We start from the raw sequence: 26,389 nt of genomic DNA, 5'->3' as shown, positions 1-26,389 counted from the left end.
TTGCTGTAGACAAAAGCAGTCATTGCTAATCAGTAAATTGAATGAATATAGCTGTGTCCCATTAAAACTTATAAAAAGATGTGGTAGGGGGCCTCCCCGGTGGCGCAGCGGTTGAGCGCTGGGTTGCGAAGCTGCCCGCAGCCTCTGCAGCGCCGGTTCGATCCCCGGCTGCTCCCCGGCCACCAGAGGAGGGTCCCACATGGCGCGCAGACCTCTCCTGCTGCCCGCTGCTCCCCTCAGCAGTGTACTTCGGTCCTTCTGCCTGCTCTGCTTCCCGCTCTGGCTCTGGTGAATTCTCTCACCCTCCCGCGCTTCTGACTATACCCAGTGCTTGTATAAATAAATAAATAAATAAATCTTAAAAAAAAAAAAATCAGAAAATCTTTAAAAAAAAAAAAGATGTGGTAGGGATTTGGCACAAGGGTAACTCTAACACATCCCTAGAAAGTATGTTAGATAGATGCTTGTTAATTGAATCCTAGAGGTCTTCCTCAATGGACTGTGCGACTTTGAATATGCTACATATTTATAATCCAAAAACATTACTTCAGGTGAGTTAGGACCCAATAAAACAGACATGATTTTATCTATCTTAGAAGAAACACTTTCTTTTGCATACTCAGCATGTCCTTTACCTACAAGATTTTTTTTTTTATGAAATCTGTTGTCAAGTTTAATTACAAAAAGGAAAATTTTGTACTTGTAGGGCCTATTACAACATCAGAATATGGTACAAATAGGCTGGGTTCCTAAAATATGAGAATATACTTGGTTATGTTTAAATAATTTTTTCCTACAAAACTTTGTATAAGCATAAAGCAGTATATGCTTTCACATTTTCCTACAACTTAACAATCAAAAATAATCTTGCTGACATGGTAAACTCATTTCCAGCAATTTTTTAAAAGGGTCTCAACCAATCTCAATTCAAACTGAGATTCTCAAATCTAAAATAAGGGCAGCAACTTCTATTTGTATATATATATACACACATAACCTGAGAACATAAGAAAAGCTAGAAAAATATTCAAGATTCAAATACACCATAATCCTGGTAGGTACACTATGGTGGCAATATCTGATGAGGGTATCAAAATATGACCTCAATTAAAAATAAAAACAAAGTGAAACAAACAAAGCAAAAACCCCCAAATATACCATAATCCAATGTATTACTATACCACTTAGGGGAAATCTACTAACCAAAAAAAAAACCTGAAGGTCATGAAAAAATACAAGCAAAGGTTAAGCACATTTATGATTTAAAGAAAAAGATATCCTCTCCCCCAATAGAAGACACAGGAAAACTCAAAATGCAATCATAAAGAATTGTCCATGAGAATCTCATGATTAAACACACACTAAATGCTTTTACAAATAAATCTCCCCCAAAGGAGTATTCTATTCTCAGACTTTTCTTAGTTCTTAACCACATCTTGTTTTCTCTATTTTGAAAATAAAAACTGTAGTGGTACAGTGAAAAGCACTCAGTTCTACATCAAATACAGTTAAAAAAACAGCTACACAATAGTGAGACTGCAAATAGAGTAACTCACACTCATGTTTATGGATTTTGGTTAGTTTCTTTTTAAATCTATACATCAGTTCTTACACTGGTTTGCTTTCTACACTAAAACTGCAAAATTCTTACACTGCAGTTTCATCCATTACAATATAGCATAGAGACAAGAGAAAGTTAGATTAAAAATGAAATTGCATTAAAATGTAATGAACATTATCTCCATCTAATAGAAAATGAAATGTGTTAACTTACTAATGTTTTAGAGCAATGCACAATGGTAACTGCGTACAGTATACCTATAGCCAACATGTTAATGGACAAATGTTAAATTTTTATTTCTCATATAGTATTTAAATATTTCCAACTATTAAGGAGGAAAAAGTAACCAAATAGATTTTGGAAATTACAAGCCTTCTAACTTCCTCATATATTTACTAACAGTTTACACAACTAAAAAGCCTCCATTATATACAGGCAAAATGAAGAGAGAAAGAAGGAGCTTCCTGTCCCACTTTTAATAATTTGCAGAGGCATAATATTTTCTCAAGTTCATTTTATTAACAAAAAGTGCAAACTGTTTTGAACAAAAGCAACCATGAATCACAGCATTCAGCAAGACGTAAGATGTGGAAAAGTGAGTAATATTCATTAAGTAAAAATATAAGCAGATGAGATGCCTCTCACATGTCTATACCTATATTCATGCTTTTTCAACAGTCTCTTAGTGGACTTTCAGTGTAATTTTCACAAACAGTATAGTAGCAGCTCAAACACAAATGCAGGAACACAACGACAAAGTTTGGACTAATTTTGGACTAATTGAAAGAATATGAAAGCAAACCTTAAACTACAGTTACACAGAAGCCAATATACAATATGTATGACTTGTTGAAGTATAAACACTAAAATCAACATCCAAGTAATGAAAGTAAAGGAGAAAGAGGGTGTAAGATATTTGTTGCACTACAGTTCAGTAGGAGGCAGAAAAAAAATGAATAATTTAAAATGATCTTACATGTTTCCACATGAGCAGGAACCTAACCAATCCACATTAACATATGTCATTTAAATGACATTTGCAAAATACATACAGCAGAAAGATTATGTGCCATTAAACAATGTGCCTGCACTTGAACAAAAAGGAAAAGACAAATAAATTAACTTTAGTCAGTCTATAAACTCTAAAGAGGAGATTCAGTCTAGTAGTAACTTCAGTTATACACATAAAAGGTTTACAGAGCAGAAACTACTCATAAGTAATTTTTCTGTTCACTAATCTATAGGCACTAATGAAAATATGAATTGTGATTAAAACCAAAATATAAATGTGGTCCTTTAAATACAGAGTGTCTAGCCAAGGACTGATACTCAACAGTATACTGAGCGCATGCAATGTCTCTGGGTACTTTTTCTAGCAGGATTCACCCTTTTGTTTTAGTACACAAACTGCCTTTTGTGACCAAACTATTTTATTCAATTAGTTTAAGACTACACTTACTTCATTACATTATACAGAATTCTCCCACAATTCTCCCTATTATTTTCCTGTGTACTAATGTCTTATATAAGAATTGTGCTATTTTCTAATAGTTTTAGAATTATTACTTTAGAGATGGGGGGAAAAAAGGCCAAATTTGATTATCTGACTGATGACAAACATACAGCAAATTTCAGGGGCAAGGTTGCCAGCAAGTCAGTTCTCTTGATTTGAAATTACCTTCCGCTGTTTTCATCAGTATTGAAGCTGAGATCTTCAGGGCCTATTTGCTCACCATCAGGAAAACTGGAATGTGTATCTAAGATAAAAAAATAAAAGTGTTATTTAAGTGATAAGGGTTGTAGGTAAATCATTATCTTCAGAAAATCTGTGATTTGAGTCAGACACACAACAGGAAAATAAAGAAGAAATATGTAATAGATATCCACTATTAACAGATGAAAGGCAGTGCCTCGCTTTGTCTTCCTAGAGACAATGTGAGAGAAGCTGAAGGAAGGGGAATCCACGATATTGAAAACTCTAAAGGCTGACTTTGTAAACAAATGTTTCTCAAAGTCAAATCAACTGCACATGCAAACACAACCACATAAAACCATCTGCACTCAAAATAACTTGCCTAAAATTTGGCTGTTTCTTTTACAAGTAGAGAAAATTACTCTAAGTGTCTTAAGTATTATTAAAAATCATCAAATGCTTGGCTCTATATTGAAAAAGACACTAGAGTATCAGTAAAATATATAAAATATGAAGTTGAAAATTAGCACAAGCCTATATTGGCACTACAAGATATCATACAGAGGAATGCTCAGATTGATCATGAAGGTCTCTGGATATTCACAACAGGTCACAGAAGTCAGCTAAACTTATTATGGTAATCACTTCACAATACATACAGATTTCAAGTCAGTAAATGCTGATACCTACAATAAAACAAAACAAAAATTCTAACATTGTGTTTCTTTTGATTTTCCCCCCTAAGACTTTTTTGGGGGAGAGAGAGAGCCTGCATACATTTCTAAGAAATCAGGAAAAGTTATCTTTTAAAAAGTTACTTTATAGTTAGGCTACAAATATCTCTGAAAGAATAATAAATCAAACATCTGAAAGCTTCCCAGGGATTGGCAAACATTTCCTATAAAGAGAAAAATAGTAAGTATTTAGGCAGTGCTGGCCACATATGGTTGTTGTTGAAAATTCCTGTTTGTTTTTTTAAAACTCTTTACAATGTAAAGACCTATTATTAGGTCACAGGCTGCACAAAAGCAGGTTGCTGACTCCTGTTCTACCCAATAAGGGTACCCATCAGGTGTCTGACCAGCCAAACATTACCTATAATTTTTTTAGTACTCACCATGTAATTTACCCCATAGACTGTTGTATCACAAATGACAGTAATTAAAAGAAAAAAAGAAGCATAGAGTAGAAAAAGCAGAAGCAGAAACAGAACAAAGGAAGCAGCAGCAGCAGTAGCAGCAGCAGCAGCAGCAGCAGCAGCAGCAGCAGCACCAGCAAAAGAGATGGTTTTATTAATCTGTGAAATGACATCATGTGTTGCACCTTCGTCTGGGGGCTGTGCCATGAAAGAGTTGTTAAATCCGCCCATGCTGGTATGCTCTTCCTGCTCTTCATTCTCGGTGTCACATTCTATATCACTGTCGCTACTCATTCCTGGCAGGAAAGAAGGGGAGAATATGTTTCTGGTAAGAAACCACTGCAAGTAAAAGTAAAAGTAAATCTTCTCCACTAAACAGAGATTCCTATTGAATTTTTACACTGAATGCCAAAATAATAAAAGGCACAAAACAAAAGCCACAAAAATCTCAGCTCTCTGTAGTTAAAGTAGTGATTTTATATTTATTCCCAAAGATTAAATTGCCCTTTCCTAGTACCTGAAAGTTATAATTTCAAACAAGTACTAATTTCATTATGCTGAGATTTTTTTCCCCAAAGCAAATACACCCTTTTTTTCATTTTCTAGAAAGTGAAAGTTAATGGGTACTCTTTTAATTTTGATTCAATGTAGACATAATTTCTAGTCTACAACATATAAAATTCTAAGTATGTTACATATATACATACACAAGTATTCTTATGTGTATGCATAAAAAATTCCAGTAATTCTAGCAATAAATGAGTTACTATTATATTTAGATCTCTAATTTTGTTTTTGTGTACATCAGCTTATTTTTAAGACATATTCTATAGGATTTATTTCAATAAGGCAGTGATCAAGAAAAATCTGAACATCTCCCTGCTACAAACCCTTATAAATAGCTAAATAAAATAGAAACTTAGTAATTTTTTTTAATGAACAGCCACATTTAACAGGAGAGCAATCCAAAGATGCCAACACTAAAAAGGATAAGGAAAACTAGGGGCTCAGATGCTGCAATTGCCCTGGAGAGTTTGATGTTTAGGTATTTAACACTCCCTTAGGAATAGTACAAGTTTTGGATCCATCTCAGAAAAGCAGCAGAGATGGAGACTAAACTCTATTCCCCACAAAAAGCTAAAGTTCGTAACCAAAAAATAGACTAGAAAAAAGTCAGTTTACTGGGCCTCCCCTGGTGGTGCAGTGGTTGAGCACTGGGTTGCGAAGCTGCTCACAGCCTCTGCAGCACCGGTTCCATCCCCGGCCACCGGGCGAGAGTCCCACATGGCGCACAGACCTCTCCTGCCGTGCCCGCTGCTCCCCTCAGCAGTGTACTTTGGTCCTTCTGCCTGTTCTGCTCCCCGCTCTGGCTCTGGTGAATTCTCTCACCCTCCCGTGCTTCTGACTGTACCCAGTGCTTGTATAAATTTAAAAAAAAAAAAACTAAAAAAAGAAAAAAAAGTCAGTTTACCGGCATAGTAATAAAGCAAGGAATTTTGTTGTTTTTGCTGAACTTGGCTCAACTCAATTTAAAGATTTAATTTATGCATACAAGAACTGGGGTATAGGCCAGAAGTGTGGGGGGCGAGGGAATTCATCAGAGACAGAGTGGGGAACAGAACAGGCAGAATGATTGAAAAACACTGCTGAGGGGAACAGCGGGCGAGTCAGGAGAGGTCTGCTGCACCATGTGGGTTGCTCCCTGGCTGTGGATAGCTTCATAGGCTGTGTCTCCAGGGAGGCCCTCACCTCAATTTAAACTGAGGCCTGAGTGTTAGGTTTAAGATTTAAAGCTGAGGTTCTAATGTCAGAAAACTAACATCAAAAATGGTCAGGTGTTAGTGTTTTTAAAATCAAGTCAATGTAGTTTTCTTTATATAGGTCCTTTACCTCTTTTGTTAGATTTATTCCCAAGTATTTGATTTTTTTTGTTTCAATAATAAAAGGGATGTTTTTTTTGATTTCTTCTTCTTCAGATTTACTGTTTGTGTATAGGAAGGCTACTGACTTTTGCGTGTTGATTTTTTATCCTGCCACTTTACTGAACTAATTGATTAGGTGAATTAGTTTTTCTGTGGAGATTTTGGGGTTCTCTGTGTATTTTATCATATCATCTGCAAATAGTGATAGTTTAACTTCTTCTTTTCCTATTTAGATTCCTTGTATGTTTTTCTCTTATCTTATTGCTCTGGCTAGGACTTCAAGTATTATATTGAAAAGCAGTGGTGAGAGTGGACATCCTTGTCTTGTTCCAGATCTTAATGGAATTGCTTTCATCTTTTCACCATTGAGAATGATACTGGCTGTTGGCTTGTCATAGATGGCCTTTATGATGTTGAGGTATGTTCCTTATATCCTGAGAATTTCAAGGGCTTTTTATCATGAACGGGTGTTGTACTTTGTCGAAAGCTTTCTCAGCATCTATTGATATTATCATATAGTTTTTATATTTCTTTTTGTTGATGTGCTGGATAACATTGATTGATTTTCGGATGTTGAACCCGAGCTAGAAGGGATCATGCTCAGCGAAATAAGTCAGAAAGAAAAAGAGAAATACCAGATGGTCTCACGCACAGCAGGAATTTAGAAAACTTAAATAAGAGACCAGGAAAAAGACTAATCAATACAAAGTAAAAATCAAAATCAACAAGCAACTATAAACAGGGGGTGGGGGGGGCGGGAGAGGAGGAACTAGAGTCAAAATAAGGGGGGGGTGTGCAATTGTATGAGGAATATAACCATAATGAAAATGCAGACATTATGCAAAGATGAAAAATGATGTAAGAATTATATAAAATATTAAAAAAAATAAAATAAAATAAAATCAAGCCAATGTAAAATCCTCTGGAGGGAAGGTTCTAGATAAGATGGAATAAGCATATTCCCCATCTTTCCCACTAAAGGCAGCTATAAAATCTTCAGAGAATGTGTGATACAACTATTAAATGACTGTGAAAGGTAAACAGGAACAGGCATATTAATATAGTACAGAATTGGAAGTACCGCCAAAAGGAGAGTTTAAACAAGACCCAGAATTTTAAAAAATCATATTGCAAATATCCAGGATACAATTCAAAATTACTTCAGCACATGAGATACCAGGAGAAGACAAAAAAAAAAATTAACAATCCTGAGATGACAGAGAAGTTGAAATGTAGCTAACAAAGCCTTTAAAGCAGATATACAAATGCTAAAAACTCCTCAAACATATAAAAAAAACTTCTGGAGGGAAGCTACCATAATCCAGGTTCTTCTAGAAATAGAAAATGGGAAGAATTCTCACACAGGGGCAGTTTCAAAAAAAGGTGTGTTTCAATCAAAATTCAAGAAAAAAACAAGGCAGACCTCCTGAAGGAAGAGTCAATCAGATATACAAATACAAGGACTATAACCATGAATTTTTCATACAATGAAATATCATTCAGTATGAGACTATTTAATTCTGTTTAACTTGGAAAAGGAAAGATTTTTTAATAGAATTAAATAGACCTTCTAGAAATGAAAGCCATTAAAATTAAATATTAATAGATGAGTTTAAACAAGATTTAAAAAGTGGCAAGCTGGGCCTCCCTGGTGGTACAAGGGGTTAAGTTGCAGCACTGTGAAGCTACTGGCAGCCACTGCAGCACGAGTTTGATCCCGGGCCAGGGAGCTAACCCATATGGTGCAGCAGACTTCTCCTGTCTCACCCACTTCTCCCCTCAGCAGTGTATTTCAGTAGATCTGCCTGTTCTGCTCCCCACTCTGTCTCTGGTGAATCCTCTTACCTGCACCCCCCCCCCACCTCTGGCATACACCCCAGCTCTTTTATGCATAAATAAAACAAATCTTAAAAAAAAAAAAAGTGGCTAGCAAACTTAAAGGTAGAACTGTCGAATCTGGAAACTGAGTTGAAAATTATTTTAGAAAGAGCTTAAGCAACAAGGGGACAGATGAGTCACATCATTTTGGGCCTGAAATGAGGTGGACATTTAAAAGGGGCTGGAACCACAGCCTGTGACTCTGCATTGCTGCCTGTGGAAGCCCAAGTCAGTTTTCCAGATATCTCCTTTTGTCTTATAACCAGGTCCACCAATGAGAATACTAATTCATCAGCTATCCACCTCCAGGGATTCAAGAACAAGGGAAAAGACAGTGCAGAAATGAATTGGAAAGAACTCCACTGAACAGAAGTTAATGTGGAGCTGAGGAAAGCAAATAAAGACGACCACATGCTGAAAAGGAGAAATGTATGCTTACTTTCGGATGTGGTACTTCTTCACTGTAGGAAAACCAAAACAACCAGGGTACTATAAATAGGTCTGTTGATGACATTGTCAAAGCCAGCTCCAAGTTACTCAAGTCACTGGGAAAATGCTTTCTATACCTTCCAAATTCAAGATGGCACTCCTGGCACCTTTAACTTTTAGACTGTATAGCTGAGCTATAAAGCTGTTTGTTGTGTACAATGTTTGGTCTACGTTTGTCTTACTGTTTCTCTACTAAGAAGTCTTCTTAAATGTGGTTTGTTACAGTAGTACTTTTTATAGCAAAACTATACTTGAACAGTACCAAAATGTACATACTATGTGAAGCTTTTCCTCATTAGATTTCCACACAGAATTTCATATCTTGCAGTAGCCTATAAACAAAGATTAAATTCCATCTCTTTCCACCATTCTGTAGTCTATGGAGGCCTGCTGGGAATAGAACTACTAAAATATGGCTGGAAGGCTGTGGTCCAAAGCTTCTTCTGATGGCTAAAAGCAGAATCTCCAGAACCAGAGGGAGCACACAGCTTTTCTTAAATTTGGAGATGTTTATGCTTGAGATGAAACTGAATTCTATCTAGGAAAAAGATGTCCTTGTGTGTACAAAGCAAAGAATACCAAAGTGACTCCTAGTGACAAACCAAATAAAATCAGGTAATCTGGGGAAAATATGTGCCCATGGAGAGTGGCATGGTCAGTGGCAAATTCTAAAGCAACCTTCCTGCTAATGCTACAGGACACAGAATCCATGTGATGCTTATACCCCTCAAGGATTTAAAGTCACTGAAAAGCCAATAAATAAAAATGGACTTACAAAAAAATTTAATCCAACCCTTAAAAAAAAAAAAAAACCAAGGGGATAAAAAAAGAATGATTTAAATTGTGTCACATGGGCCTCCCCGAGGCGCAGCGGTTGAGCGCTGGGTTGCAAGGCTCCCCGTGGCTTCTGCGGCGCTGGTTCTATCCCTGGCTGCTCCCTGGCCACTGAAGGAGGGTCCCACATTGCGCACAGACCTCTCCTGCCACCCGCTGCTCCCCTCAGCAGTGTGCTTCGGTCCTTCTGCCTGCTCTGCTCCCTGCTCTGGCTCTGGTGAATTCTCTCACCCTCCCGCGCTTCTTACTGTACCCAGTGCATGTATAAACAAAACAAACAAATAAATAAAAACACATGCCTCTTAAAAAAAATAAACAAATTGTGTCACATATCATACAGACTGTCATAGAGACAGTAAAACTAACAGAAAGAATATATTAAGAGAAAACAGTTAAGAATTTTTGAGAATGAATGAAAAACATTCTGAATGGAATGAAATAAAAGCATAAAATATCAAAGCTTTGGGCTATGGCTATTGCAGTAAAGGGAAATTTAAAGCATTTGATGCTAATATGAGAAAATAATATGGTCTCAAAATATAGAAAGCAAATAAACACAAATCAAGGACAGGAAAGGAAATAAAGTTGGCAGGAAAACAAAAAAAAAAAATCAAAACAAAAAAGTAGTTCTCTGAAAATACTGATAAAAATTGAGACACTCCTAAGATAACTAAGGGGGAAAAAAAGCAAACAAAATCATGTACCAGTATCAGGAATGGAAGAGGGGACATCACAACAGATTCCATAGACCTTAAAACAATAAGTAAACAACATAAACAACTTTATGTTGATGAAATAAAGAAAATAAAGAAATGGAAATTTGATAGAAATTATCAAATCCCATTCAGATAAAAGTAATCAGAATAGACATTTTAACTATTAAAGAAACAGAATTTGTAGTTAAACTTCTGACAAAACTGTAGCACCAGATGATTTAAATTGTGAATTGGAATTCCTTCTTTTATAACAAGAGTTTGTATAGTGTAATTTCTCTCTTTAATATTTAGAACATAAGCTGGATACAGCGACATTTCTGAAATCACCATCTTCAGAAAAAAAAAAAAAATCCTGCTCTAAAGATTGAAGGTGGCTCATTGTTCGCTAAGCAGAGCTACTTTGGTGAAGCACCATTTCCACCTTGTGGGCCTTTGTGGAACGGTTGCTGAAAAAGAAATTGATTTGAGTTCTTGAAATTCTAGGCACAAACTGATTGGGCCTCTTGATACTACCATCTCTCAATTCTTGACTGAGATTAATCTTTAGGATTCACAAAGAACTGCAATTCTCTGCAATTAAAAATATGATAAAATAGTCTTTAAATTTTGGTATTTTTAAACTCCCCATGTATCTTTAAAAATAGTTAATTTCTACTGTTTATAAGTAATGTAGCCTATAGTTAAATAATTAAAAACTGGAAAATGTGAACAATACTGGGTAGTTTTCAAATGTTAATATTTAGATCTCTTGTCAAGGTGGTTAGCATTCCATAGAATCTTTATGTAGAAAATGCCAATTTAAGGACTTACTTAATTCACAAAACTTCCTGTTCTTTGTAACAATACTCACAGATTCCTCTAAAGTAGACTATGAATTCATATTTACATAGCAGCAGACAGCACCATGAACCTAAATAAGAGGCCAACAACTATAACCTAAACTTATTTGATTGTAACTACTTCATCCTAAGGCGTTCCTGTTTGCTGTTAACCTATGATTTCAGTTATCAGCATTTCTAGCTTTTACTTTCAACTTTCTGTAAATGAACCCCTTCACACGAATAAAGTTTTCTGTGTTGATGGTTAAGATTAACTAAAAAGGGCCTCCCTGGTGGCGCAGGCGGTTGAGCGTAGTGCTATGAAGCTGTCCGCAGCCTCTGCAGTGCTGGTTCTATCCCCGCTGGCTTCGGAGCAACCCACATGGCGAGCAGACCTTTCCTGTCTTGCCCGCAGCTCCCCTCAGCAGTGTATTTCGTCAGTCTGCCTGTTCTGTTCCTGGCTCTGTCTCTGGTGAATCCTCTCGCCCTCCCGCGCATCTGGCCTGTACCCCAGTTCTTGTATAAATAAATAAATCTTAAAAAAAAAAGATTAACTAAAAAGAATTAGAATAAATTTTTCCATTTAAAAAAGATTTTCTTGGGCCTCCCCGGTGGCACAGCGGTTGAGCACTGGGTTGTGAAACTGCCCGCAGCCTCTGCAGCGCCGGTTCGATCCCCGGCACAAGGGTGAGGGTCCCACATGGCGCGCAGACTTCTCCTGCCACCCGCTGCTCCCCTCAGCGGTGTGCTTCGGTCCTTCTGCCTGTTCTGCTCCCCGCTCTGGCTCTGGTGAATTCTCTCACCCTCCCGCGCTTCTGACTGTACCCAGTGCTTATATAAATAAAATAAATAAATCTTTAAAAAAAAAAATAAAAAAGATTTTCTTAACTCATCTTTCTTGGAGTCAGGATAACACACTTTTCAAGAAATGCTGGGGAGAAATTTCTGCAAAACAGCACTACTTGCTTAGATATCAACAAATTGCAGGGGTGCATGTCTATGGCACTGCCAATATGCAAGTTTACAGCACTTAATAAGTTCTAGGTGGTTCATATGTCACTGTATCACTCCTTATACAAGAGAAAATGTGTTACACTGAACACTAAGCTCACAGTCTCTAGGACTTGAAAGTGCACAGCATATCCCAAATGTGGGTAAGCAGTCTCCCTGGCTTAGGATAAGCTGTCAATGATTAAATAAGTAAAACTGGTATTAAAAACTTTCAGGTTTGTGTGTGTGTGCCAATTATTAATAACTATTTACCCAAATTGTTCACAAATGTCAATTTATAAAATGAAGGGTAATATTAAGAAGTCAAAATATCTCTTACCTACATTAAGTAAACATATTTCTTTGTCTTCCTGCCCCCAGGGTTTTATACATATTCCCAGCCCCGCCCCAAATCATTCTTTACAATGCAGCTAGAGTAGGAATTTAAAGACATAATTTTATTTTTTCATTTCTGGCTTACATTCCAGTCAAAAGACAAAGTCCAAATTCTAGTCAGGACAGGACACACAATGTAACTCTGACTCAGTCTGCACTCTAGTCCCATCTTTCCCTAGTCTTCATTCATTCCCTTACTCTCAAGAAGATCTTTCTAAGGGTGGAATAGTTAGTAAAGAGGTGATAATTAAGAGCATTGGCTCTGGGTTCAAATTCTAGTCCTTACATTCACTAACTCTGTGACTTTGGATAAGGCAAGTTACATCTCTTCTAGGTCTCAGCCTACTCAACTCTAAAATCAATTATCCATAAAGTCAATTATCCACTTGGGCTTCCTTTGGCTTAATGTCCTAGCAAATCAAATTCAGTGACCAACGAATGCTGTGTTCAGATCAAGCATGTCAGACAGTAGGTAACATCTTAATAACATTTTTATTAAACCAACCACTATCCACCACCAATATCAAAAAAAGATGGGTATACCTGCCTTCTGCCTAATTGTGACTTTATCAATTCCTTACCTTCCTCAGGGGCAGCTGAAGCTCCTTCAGGTAGTATAGGCTGTAATTCCCCAGTCTCAGAATTATTTTCCAAATCAGTTATTTGCATTCCTTCCAGGTGGCCTCCTTTAGCATTAGCCCTCGAAAAGGGAAAAAACAACCTGATATTTTTGTGTAACTAGTCAGTGATACAATAACACATATTTTCTTCTTGTTTTGATACTGAACATCAAACTAAGTAGGGTATATGGCACTGGTGTTTAATACTAATTTTCAAATTCTATTCTTAAAAAATTCACTGTAAGATTCACAATGAAAGCTTATGAAAAAGGAGGACTATATCAATGTCAACAACCTGATTGTGATACTGTATTACAGATTTGAAAAATGTCATCCTCAAAGGGATGCTTAGGTAAGGTATACACATGACCTCTCTTTATTATTTCTTATAACTACATGTGAATCTCAATACAGAAGCCCTAAATGTGTTCTCACTAACTCGGAAATACTTTTGAGATATATTTTAAGAAAAAAAGGGGTCTCCCTGATGGCGCTAGGGGTTAAAGTCTCAGCACTCAGCACTAGCAAGCCACTGGGCCTGAGTTCAATCCCTGGCCAGGAGATAACACACATGACGCAGCAGACCTCTCCTGGCTTGCCTACTGCTCCCCTCAACAGTGTATTTCAGTGAATCAGCCTGTTCTGCTCCCCACTCTGTCTCTGGTGAATTCTCACACCCCCTGCACCTCTGGCCTATACCCTAGTTCTTCTATTCAAAAATAAATAAAAACAACTCTTAAATAAATGGACATCACTTGTATTATAAAGTTATACAGTCACAGCTGCTTAAATATGAATAAAAACTCAGAAGACGAAGCATATGTACACACAAAAACTAACAACAGCAGAAATGTGTGTGGGTGGAGGGTTGGAAAACTAAGCAGATGGGAGACAAAAATGGTGAAACTTTCACTTAATATCCTTTCCCATATTTCCAATATTTGAACCATTTATTATTAATTAAAGTTTTACTTACACTACTTTACCAGGCGAGGAGGGAAAAAACCCATAAGTGGCCTCCCTGGTGGCCTAGGGGTTAAGTCTCAGCGTTATCACCACTAAGAGTTCGATGCCCGGCCAGGGCGCTAACCCACATGGCACGGCAGACCTCTCCTAGTCCCCTTAGCAGTGCATTTCAGTAGATCCAACTGTTCTGTCTCTGGTGAACTGTCTCATCCCACTCTGCACCCCAGATCTTCCACACAAAAATAAATAAATCTTAAAACAACAACAACAAAACAAACCCATAATCTAGAAAACACATGAGCCAGGCTGGCAATACAATTAACTGTACAATAAGGGTTATAACTAACAGCTGCTACAGATATTGGCAAAGGATTTTAGAATAGGAAAAAAATCTGTCCATATATATATCTAATCTTTAAAGGCAGATATAAATAGCTCCATAACGAATAGAATATAAAAGTTAGTTGCAGCTTCTACTTGAAAGGAACACATATAAATCATGCTAGGTAAGGAGGAGATAAAGACATTCTGCAATAATTATAACACCCTTCCACTCTTTAAACGGAGCTAAAATAGAAAACGAAACCAGCAGCTGTCCTTTCAGATTTGGTAATTATCCCAACCTTAAACTTAAAGGATATTAGTTCTTCTCTAAATTTAATTCAAAGATTTTTTTTCCCCAACTTTCCAAGGTAGAACTGTTTCATTAAGTTTAGAAACATATTTAATATCTATAAAATAGATGAGCAGATGGGTAGTAATGGCTCATCTAGTATATAACAGATAATATATTCCATAATCTATTTCTTCAAATGGATGGAAATTTAATTGACATGGTTGGGATCTGAGTTCATGTTTCTGGAGAAAGAGATAAAGGTGCTGACTACCATATATATTCTTTTGGGAAATTCTAACTACAACTTTGAAGGATACTCTTCCCAAGGGAAGAGAAAAAAGGTAAGATAAAAGCTGTGTTAAAAATTGCTAGAATTGTGCCTCCCTGATGGCGCGAGAGGTTAAGACGTAGCACTATGAAGCTATCCACAGCCACTGCAGCATTAGTTCGATCCCTGGCCAGGGAGCAACCCAAATGGCACAGCAGACTTCTCTTGTCTCGCCCGCTGCTCCCCTTTGCAGCGTATTTCAGTCAGTCTGCCTGTTCTGCTCCCCACTCTGTCTCTGGTGAATCCTCTTACCTCCATGCACCTCTGGCCTGTGCCCCAGTTCTTGTATGTATGTATAAATAAATCTTTAACAAAAAAATTGCTAGAATTGCCTTGTTTCATACAAAGTATGTGTAAAAGAACTGTGAGAAATAGTATAGCTCACTACAAACGGCTTTGAAAAGTGTGGGACAAATGGAAAAACAAAAGCTGACACACACAAATATCTTACAAGGTCACACATTACTATTATCCTAACCATAGTGAAGAGACCTCTAATCTATTTAAACAACTTCTGGTACTATCTCATTCCACTGACAAAAGAGTAAGGTTATTTAAGAAGTTACATTTGAATACAAGTAAACTTTCTGTGACAAAATTAACAAAGCAGAATTTTATTCATTTTGATAGAGACTTAGTGTCAAACAAAGCTACTGGCTATTATTCCTTTACATAAATGAAAGAATTTACCCCAAAGTGATCATTTTCCTCCTTTTCTCAACAGTAGGTAAGCCATTGAAAACTGCAACTACAACAGCATCTGAATCCAAAGCTTGACACTGATGGTCTTCGGATTTTGGCAGAATATCACTGATACTGCTATGTGTCAAGGCTCGGGGAGTATTATGCCTACTCCCAGACTGAGAGCTTCCTGGGGAGCCTTCAGAAAAGAGAATATTCAAAAAGAAGGCAAACAAACAAAAATTCTAAGATTTCACCATATATAAATTTTTAAAATCAAAGAAAACTAAAAAACAATTAAAGATAGATCACAGCCTTTTTGATGCTAGGTATTTTTTTAATTAAGAAACCCATATGCAGCTCACTGGCTGCATTTTCTTACTAACACATTTGTTGTACTGTAAGATCAAGGAACTTTTAAATCAACTTTCAGCATGCTTGATGTCTTTAAAGGTCTAAAGTCACTTCATAAGATCAGTTTTGAATAAAAGGCATTGACCCACCAAAATTATATTCTGATCACTCCGAATTTACCTTCAGACAGAGTCTGACAGTCTCCCTTTGAACGGCTATTTTCTCCGGAATCTACAGCTCTTCGAAGTGATAGACTTCCAGCTATACTGGACCGAGCTGGCTTGGGTGAATTACTCTTTTTATTTGTGGCTGCAAAGACATTAAAAATATTTCTGCATATTAGCACTGTTTACAATAGCTAAGCTTTGGAAACAACCCAAATGCCCAAAAATAGATGACTGGATCAAGAAGATGTGGTACATATATACCATGGAATATTACTCAGCATTCAAAAAAGATAAACACATGCAATTTGCTGCAACATGGATGGCGCTGGAAGGGATCATGCTCAGCGAAATAAGCCAAAAAGAAAAAGAAAAATACCGGATGGTCTCACTCATAGCAGGAATCTAGAAAACTTAAATAATGGACCAGGAAAATGAATAACTATAAGAAAGTGAAAATCAAAATCAACAAAAAACTATGAACCAGAGACACTTTTAGGGGGGCGGGGGCGGGAGGGGAGGGATTGGGGTCAGAATGGGGGGCTGCAATTGTATGGGGAATATAACAATAAAATTTATAAAAAAAAAAAAAAAATCTTGGAAAAAAAAATAAATAAAATCTCAACTCTTGTGGTCATCTTAAAAAAAAAAAAAAAAAAAAAAAAAACAAAACCTCTGCAGCACGATTTCAATCCCCAGCAGGCCAGGGAACAAAAAAAAAAAAAAAAAAAAAAATTTCTGCATATTAATACAAAACTCACTATATAGGGTGTCAGAGAAAGGTTTAATCTATGCATAGAAGGTGTTTTATTAGCTATGCATAAAAATAAATAGGTAACTCTGGTTCCAATTGGCTTATTTTTGGGATTTGTGTCAATATTATTCCTCTTTTTCTGCTTATGGAACAATCTTAACTTATAAAACTACAAGAATATCTTCTAAGAGCCTATCTTCAAACTCCAACCTCAATACAATTAAACTAAGTGCTAAGAACAAAAATAAAACTCTCAAAATTTAGAAATTATGAAATATTGTTGGATTGAAAAAAAATCAATGGTGAATTAGAAAGGAATCATAATTACTTCAAATCAAGGCATTTGTAGTTAAAACAGTAATTAGAAGAAAACATATCTTTAAATAAAGTAGGAAAAACTAAAATTAATTACCCCATCCATGCTACACTCAAAAAGCTAAAAATAAATAAATAAATAAAAAGAGCAGAAGAGGTGCAGTAAGGGTATATTAATAAAAACATTCAGCAAGGTATCTGGATACAATAATCAATTGTCTCTTTATACACAAGCAAAGAACAATCTGAGAATAGCATTCCCAACAGCATCAGGTAGAATAAAATATTTAGGAAATACTAAACAGAAGAAATATAAGACTTGTACACTGGAAACTATCATACATTATTGAAAGGAAATGAAGTCAGGAATAACAAGCCATTTTCACTAGTTGAAAGGCTTAGTATAGCTAACATGGTACTACTCCCAAACTTGATCAACAGATTCAATATAATCCATATAACATTTTCAGCTGTCTTTTTTCTTAATGCAGAAATTAACAAGTTGATCCTAAAATTCATGTGAAAAAGCAAAAATCCAGACTACTTAAACAATCTTGAATGGAGGAATCACACTTCTGATTTCTAAGATTGTTATAAAACTATAGTAGTCAAGGTCATATGGTACTAGTATAAAAATAGAAATATAGATAAATGGAATAGAACTAAGAATCTAGAAATAAACCCTCACATTTATGGCAAATTAATTTCTGGCAAGGAGACCAAGACAATTCAGTGGGGGGAAAAAAAAAGATTGTATAATAGCAAGGATATGAAGAAATTAAAACTTCATGTACTGCTTATAGGAATGTAAAATGGTTGAGTGGTTGTTGCAGCTGCTTTGGAACAGTGTGGTGGTGCCTCAAAAAGTTAAACATTGCTCCCATACTACCCTGTGATTCTATTCCTAAGTATATATTCAAAATAACTAAAAACATCTGCCCCCACAAAAAATGTTCACAGCAGCATTATTCATAAGTTAAAAAGTAGAAACAATCCAAATGTCCATCAACTGATGATAAGATAACCAAAACATGGTACAAACAATGAATTATCAGTTATAAAAAGGAATGAAATACATCATATTTCACAACATGGAAGGACACTAAAAGGGTTATGCTAAGTGAAAGAAGCAAGAGACAAAAGCATATTGTAGGATTCCATTTAGACAAGAAGTCCAGAAGAAGCAAATCCATACAGAAAAAAAGAGATCAGTGCTTATTAGTAGTCAAGAAATGTCAGCTCTGTTATATAGCAGAATGTATACAAAGACAGTTTTGGATGACAGAAAAACCTGTATGTACTTATAGTCTTAACTAAAATGTTTAAATATTATTCTGAAAGAAACCTGTCCTCTAGTTTCCTAAATGACATGAGGAAAAATGACACTAATAGGAACTTTTTCACTTACAATTTCGAATATAACAACTGGTAACTGATGACTTTGCCAGGAGTTCCATTCCCAAATCCTGTAATCTGCCTGAGTTTTCAGTTCCACATGCAGCCAGGGCTGCCTGGTCAGCAGCAAAAAGGTTAGCCGGCATGTCTCCAGAAGCAGCATTGCTGCTTTTTATTTCTGAAAGTGTATTCTTTATATCAGTTTTCATACATCGAACTTCAGCCATTTGAGTTTTGAGTCTTTTCAGCATCTTTAAATCAGAGGGAACTCGCCACATTGCCTGCTGCTTCCTTTGGTCTTTATCTTTTCGAGAATATGATGCTTTGAAAGAAAGTGTCAAGTTATGTTACTAAGGACAAACATTCATGAAATCACTTTGTACCATGACTACACGCAAATTTGGTGTGTAAATAAACTAAGGTGGTTTAGGTGGTATCAATAATAAAAGCATGCATGAAATCCCATCAATGAAAATAAACATCCTAACTTCATATCTTTAAAGTTAGAATCTGTGTCACATTACAATCATTCAAATATGAATTGCATATTTAATTTTTAAAGTTTAAGAATCCTACCTGGTACATAGCTTCTATTTCAAATAAGGAAAAAGCAGCAGACATTTGGGAAATCAAAGTACATTATGACTGACTGAAAGCAAAAAGAAACTAAGCTCTTGTATCCCCATCCTCAACAGGCCCACTATCTACACAACGAACAGTTCTATTAGTAGCAAAGGTAGCTGCACCAGCTTACATACTGCACAACCTTCTGCCATGAAAGAGAAAGTATAGTGAAAATGCAGACATTACACTATGTCCATTAGTCATATTCCTATACCTTGCCAAAAGAACCCAGGTATCAGGTTGGCAAGAATAAGGATGTTAGGTCCCTCCTTAGGCCCCAAGGGATATGGGTCCAAGACCTGCCAAAGCTCATTCCACTTAAGATAGTCTTTAGGGTGGGCACAGGACTCAGGTTCTAGACAAAAGTTTTCCTGGGGGGGGTACTTCTGGAAATGATTTTCTATCCTGAAAGGGAGATTTGTTTATTTAATAAACATCTATAAAGAGCTTACCGAGTGTCAGATATTTTAAAATAATTAAGTTCCTGAAGGGGTGGGGGTGGGGCAAATATTGTTTAATAATGAACAATGATGTAAAAAGTTTTAAAAAATTATTTAAAAAAATATTAAGTCATTTAATCTTCTTCCAGCAATCCTCTTAGCTAGTTATTATCATCATCATCATTGCCATTTTATAAATAAGAAAAGCAAAACACAAAAAGATTACATAGCATACTTTAAAGGTAAGACAATTAACAAAAAAAGGAGTCTGCCTCCACGGTTAGTGATCTTAATAACTTCTTTCTCCAGGGTCTCTTCTACCCAGTCTTTTCCTTCCTGCTAAGGACAAATTCCTATGAATACAAGATACTTAGAGCTGTAGCATCTATCTTATTATCATGAGAAAAGAGGCAAGAGAATCACAGAAAGACAATCTAAGTGCCCTATCATTAAATGCTACATCAACCTGGTATCACCTACCTCCAGATTTCTTTATGCATAGTAATTGCCTTTACTAATTAAATGTTCGATATAGACACAGTTCTATTTGGAAGTTAGGGTGTTGAGGAGGTCTGCAAGACAACTGTACTTCACTGGGATCAACTGTGAGTAGACACAGTCTAAATGGCAAATCATATAAAAACCATCTTACAGGCATTTTGACTTTGCCCTTGTACAAAATACTTAAAATATTAAAACAAATAAATTTGATTGATACGTCAATTTGCTACAGAAACATACCATGTTCTAACAGATACTTAAATGAAAGCTTAAGAGTTATTCTGGAAAGAAAACAGAAAAATTATTATTAAAATATTTTACCTGTGGGCTGCAAAAGTGAAGCAGGTGGGCGAGGCTGTAAGTCCCACAAATTTTCCATACTACTCCGGTCCTTAAGGTCCAATAAATGTATTAAAATTAAAGGATCAATGTCTAATAAACTACTGGTAGCAGCAGAACATAAATGTGTTCTTCTCGACATTCTGCTACTGGCACCTACATAGCCAGGGTTACCACCTGCAAAAGATTTGCACAAATATCGGTGTACTAAAATATTTGCACAAATATAAGTATACTAAAAGAAGCAAACTAGTTAATGCTGTTTGAATACTTATCTAAACCTATCTTCTAGGAGTTGATGTTCATGATGATAAGGACAAAGAAACCAAATTGCCAGAGAAGTGCACACAAGCATAGTAACTGAATACCGGCATCATTACCATTCAGAATTCAGGAGCAACCATTACCTCATCCTGAGCCCTAGAAATAAAAAGTTGTGTACAATAACATAAAATAATCAGGTTCTGACTATACATGAATATTTCAAAGAAATCTAACAGAAAATAACTTACTGGAAAAACTCAATTATTCAGAGGCTTATTTACTTGTATGTTTTTCATCTATATTCACTTCTTCACCTTCTACTTTTCCCTCTTCCTAGTCTAAGGTTTATAATCCTATTGATCATTTTTCTCCCCAGCTTCTGCCCACGGCAACTCCTACTGAAGGGCAGAAAATTATTCATTTTATAATCCTAATGCACAACACAGTGCTGATAAGTAGCGGATATTAAAGAAAACATTGTGAAACAAATACTCTTAAAAATCTTTAACCTGAAATAACTAACAAGTGTTTTCAGTAATAACTTTATACAATTTCAATTTGTTTTAGAACTGTTATATATCTTCTAACTTCAAATATTATAATGTTTAATAAATCATAAAAGGCCAGCAAAAAGAAAACAGATTTTTTTCTACATAGCTCATTTAAAAAAATATTTATTTTTATTTATTTATGCATATAAGAACTAGGGTATAGGCCAGAGAAGTGGAAGGATGAGAGGATTCACCAGAGACAGAGTGGGGAGTAGAATAGGCAGATCTACTAAAATACACTGCTGAGGGGAGGAGCGGGTGACACAGGAGATGTCTGCTGTGCCACATGGTTTAGCTCGCTGGCCAGGGGGATATAACTCCAGCTGCAGTGGCTGACCATAGCTTAATAGTGCTGAGACTTTAACCCCTGAGCTATCAGGGAGGTCCTACTTAGCTCATTTAACTAGTTAATAGTCTAGATTATAATGATACCTATAACTTTTCAGTTCTTATTTTTAAAAGAAAGGTCTCTTGCCAACTAAATGAAGATAACTGAAAAAATAACAATTCTTATGGGAATGAGGCCACCCGAACCACTATTTCTTGCTTCAAGTTATCTCCTTATTCAATACTTCCCATAAAATGAAAGTAAACTATTTTACTTTTTTGAAAAGGTGCAAATATAATACAGCAAATTTCTATCTCTATCACATCCAGGTTCTCTACTGTTAACATCTTTCACTACTATGATACATTTATCACAACTAATGAACCAACAATGATATGATATTATCTAAATTCTATTTTATTATTCAGGTTTTATTAAATTTTCCCTAATGTACTTCCTGTGTTCCAGGGCCCCATATCCAGAATATAAAATTACATCTAGTTGATCATTTCTCCTTAATGCTTCTTGTCTATCACAATTTCTCCAATTTATCTTGTTTTTGATGACCTTGACGGTTTTGAGGAGTACTGGTCGGCTATTTTCCCTCAATTTGGGTGTATGTGGTTTTTTTCTCAGAGTTATGTTTACAGACTTTGGGGAGGACAATACCACAGAGCCAATCTCATATAGCATATCAAAGACACATGCTATCAACATGACAACACTGATGATACTAAATGATCACCTACCTAAGGAAATGTATGTCAGATTTGTCTTGTATAAAGTTATTTCTCTTTCTTTCTATACTGTACTATTTACAAGCAAGTCACTATTAGCATAAGCCCACAAATAAGAGTAGGTAGTTATGCTCAAACTCTTCGTGGAGGAGATATCTAAAGAAGTCATTAGGGGGCCTCCCCGGTGGCGCAGTGGTTGAGCGCTGGGTTGCGAAGCTGCCCACAGCCTCTGCAGCGCCGGTTCGATCCCCGGCTGCTCCCCGGCCACCGGAGGAGGGTCCCACATGGCGCGCAGACCTCGCCTGCCACCCACTGCTCCCCTCAGCAGTGTACTTCGTCAGCCTGCCTGTTCTACTCTCTGCTCTGGCTCTGGTGAATTCTCTCACCCTCCCACGCCTCTGACTGTACCCAGTGCTTGTATAAATAAATAAATAAATCTTTAAAAAAAAAAAAAAAAACCACACAAACAACACTATTTGAGTCTCACCAAATAGGGTTGTCTTTAAAAAAAAAAAGAAGTCATTAGGAATTATTTTGTAAGTCTTACATTTAGCAAATTGTGCACACATCTATTCACTTACAGATTATAAATTACTTAAGTCTTTTTCATTATATTTTCTGGAAATCTTGAAATGGGAAAGACATTCAACAAAATGTCTGCCAAATACATAAAATTTCCTGATGCACATAATAAAAACTCTTTAGTTCACTACCGTTTAGTTCACTACTATCTTCAGCACCTAGAATTCATTGTTTGAATTATAATAGATAATACAAAAAAATTTTTTATGTATTATAGAACATAACCTCCATGAGAATGGGGGTGTCTTTTTATTCAATGCTGTACATCCAGATAATAAGACAGTACTCAGTTCCACTTATGTGCTCAATAAATAGTTGGTGAATGACTCAATTGTAAAAATATAATCTCTTATTTACTCAGAGTGTGCTAAAATGCTATATATGAGAATCTCCCAACAATACGGTAAGAGGAAATGAGATAAAACTAAAAAACAAGACTGAAAAACATTTGGCAACCCATTGCACATCTTCCATTTCACACCAAGATAGTCTCTGAAATTTTTTATTATTTGAAACCTTGAAAATTATATCAAAAAATTACTAATAATGCATATTTGCTTAACATTTATCTGAAAAATATTAAACAATCTCTGATTATACTGTATTAAGTGTGCTGTATTAGGTATACAAAAATAAGTGAGACAGCTTATCTTGGCATCATAGTGCTCCGAGATGAAAAGGAAAGTATACAGCTAAAGAAACAATCACCAGGTCCTCTCTGATGGCCTAGGGGTTAGGTCTTAGTGCCATCACTGCAACAGCCTGAGTTCGGTCCCCAGACAGGGAGCTAACCCACATATGGCACAGCAGACCTCTCCTATATCGCCCACTGCTCCCCTTAGCAATGTGTTTCAGTAGATTCTGCTCCCCACTCTGTCTCTGGTGAATCCTCTCACCACCCACACCTCTGGCCTACACCCCAGTTCTTCTACCCAAAAATAAATCATCATCGTATATTTTATATATGATCTACTTGATTAATTTGAGAGAGCAGAAAAAGATACTTACAATAAAAAGTCTAGGAGGACTTTCAGGAAGAATGCAAATACAAACTAAAATGAAGACGGAACAGGAGCTAACTATGCCTAAGATGAAAAGAAGGTAAAAGGAACAATGCATTGGGAAGGAAAAGACATGAGAGATACCATACATTTGAGATGATAAAAGATTCCCTTTGTCTGAAAACTGACACAGGAGTATGAATGAGGTATAAGTTAAAGAAATGAGCATGAGGGGCCTCCCTGGTGGCGCAAGGGGTTAAGCACCGCACTATGAAGCAATCTGCAGCCTCTGTAGCACAAGTTGGATCCCCGGCCGGCCAGAGAGCAACCCACATGGCACAGCAGACCTCTCCTGCTGCTCCCATTGCTCCCCTCAGCAGTGTATTTCAGTCAGTCTGCCTGTTCTGCTCCCTGCCCTCTCTCTCTGGTGAATCCTCTCATCCCGCCCTTCCCCCCCAGCATCTCTGGCCTATACCCCAGCTCTTGTATGCATAAATAAATAAACCTTAAAAAAAAAAGAGAAATGAACATGAAAGGTTTTATGTGATATATTAATGAGTTTGGACTATCTCCAATAAGTAAGTGAAATCTAATAAGGTGTTGCAGTAGAAAAGTGACATGATCAGATATTAATTAGAAGGGGGGGGAAAAAAAACCCTCATTCTGAACTCATGCTATAGAAAACAATGGAGGGGAGCAATAATGGATGCTTAGGAAACCAGAGATTTTAAAAGACAGTGGCTTAGTCTAAAAATGGCTAAAGCATGCCATGTAACAAGTTAATTTATGCACTATTCAGGTGGTACAATCAAAAGATTTTGGCAACATTAAAGGTAGAATTTGAGGAAAAGGAAAAAGTGAAGAATGTACTGCACTCTCAATCACTAAAGATGGTGATTTTACTGACAGGCAAGCTAGCAGATGATAAACTAGTAATTTCAGTTTAGCTGTTGCTTAAGATTAGACATCAAACCCTGATGGCTATATAGATTTGAAAGTCATGAGAAAAGAGAAATGCTGGAGTAGAATTTGGAAAGTAATCAGCACACAGACATTCATGTTAGATCAACTAGTAATAAAGTGAGGCGCACAAAGCATAGGTTGAAGTTGAAATGCTAAGAACCAGTATATAAAAAGGTCTTTAGTTATTGAAGCACACTACAGAACATACCAGTGTATGTACCAAAGGCAATACCACCAGTACAGTAGAAGCAGTATAAAGCTACTTTATAATTGTTCTAGCCAAGTTCTTCATACTTAACAGGTACAAGAACATATAAGAAACACCACTAAGTCTATCTTGCCAGGTATAGCAAAATGGTTTGACAAAAAGTTGGGTGGAACAAGAATATGATGTAGGGTTGTAACCTGGCTTTACCAAAAATTACTTATGCAATCTAGGCAACTAAATCTCAGTGTTTTATTTCCATGTATAAGTGAGCTCTTAAAAGGTCCTTTGTTAAGTTAAAGATTCAATGACTCTGTTGTTATTATTCTAATTGAGTTTAAATATACAAACAAGACAAATATTATACCAAGACAGTATACAATATCAGATAAGACCAAGAAGTTTACATTCAAACCCAGAACTCTAATTCCAACCTTTATTTACTAATGTGTAAAAATACAGTAAGCAGCTGCATTTCTCTACACATTAGTTTCCATAGGTATAGAAAGTAGATAATAATAAAACCTATCTCAAAGAATTTTGTGAGATGTAGTACGTATAAAGTATTTGTGCAGTGTCCGGTATATAAGAACACTTGTCAAATGTTAGCTATCATTATTGATTTAACATCATTAGTCGTACACTCTAAAATTCACATGTAAAATATACCACTTCCAATACCATGGGCTGCCATATATTAAGCTGATACAGTCAAAAGAGCAAAAAGACATCAGAATGGCTTGTAGGGTTTCATTTCTGTACCTGGAGGTCCTGCAGCAGCGACATCTTCCATGAGTTCTCCTTCTTCCAATTCCATGTTGTTGTATTCCACATCATTTTCTCCAGACCTAAGAATATGAAAAATTCATCATTTGCATACAGCAACTACAATTAACATTATTTGTCACACCTTAAGAAATTTTATAACAGCCCATAGTTTTCTCCTGTGAAGACAGGATATTTCTAAACACAAAAGCAAGGAAAAAAGAATTTTGTCTATAACATGTATGGGTAGTGTTAATGTCCAAATTACAGCTGCACTTTGAACAACTTGAGGGTTAGGGGTGCCCTCCATGCATCCATGTATGTAATTTTCGACTCTTTGAAACCTTAACTACTAATGTCTGCTACTAACTGGAAACATTACCAATAACATAAGCAGTTGAAGAACATTATTATTTTGCATGTTAGATGTTTCTATACTGTTTTATCAGAATAAAGTAAGC

General features: G+C 36.2%; 1 protein-coding gene across 6 annotated transcripts in view; it reads right to left on the bottom strand.

The window, feature by feature from the left end:
• Nucleotides 1-3,235: 3,235 nt before the first annotated feature.
• The window catches only part of TRIM37 (tripartite motif containing 37), a gene marked incomplete at both ends in the record, with an annotated part of 70,023 nt that continues 46,869 nt past the window's right edge, over nucleotides 3,236-26,389 (bottom strand). For 4 of the 6 annotated variants that reach the window (XM_084237562.1, XM_084237563.1, XM_084237564.1 and 1 more), the window contains 8 exons: nucleotides 3,236-3,318; nucleotides 4,578-4,688; nucleotides 13,017-13,135; nucleotides 15,656-15,845; nucleotides 16,181-16,309; nucleotides 18,642-18,950; nucleotides 20,515-20,709; nucleotides 25,926-26,011. In XM_084237562.1, coding sequence (XP_084093688.1) covers nucleotides 3,236-3,318; nucleotides 4,578-4,688; nucleotides 13,017-13,135; nucleotides 15,656-15,845; nucleotides 16,181-16,309; nucleotides 18,642-18,950; nucleotides 20,515-20,709; nucleotides 25,926-26,011 — 1,222 coding nt within the window. The remainder of the gene's footprint in view (nucleotides 3,319-4,577; nucleotides 4,689-13,016; nucleotides 13,136-15,655; nucleotides 15,846-16,180; nucleotides 16,310-18,641; nucleotides 18,951-20,514; nucleotides 20,710-25,925; nucleotides 26,012-26,389) is intronic. The other 2 variants (XM_084237565.1, XM_084237566.1) reach the window with 2 other exon arrangements.

This window comes from Talpa europaea, assembly GCF_964194135.1.
Source record: "Talpa europaea genome assembly, chromosome: 7".
In the NCBI taxonomy this organism is placed as follows: Eukaryota; Metazoa; Chordata; class Mammalia; order Eulipotyphla; family Talpidae; genus Talpa; species Talpa europaea.
This window is presented reverse-complemented; position numbering and strand designations above follow the sequence as displayed.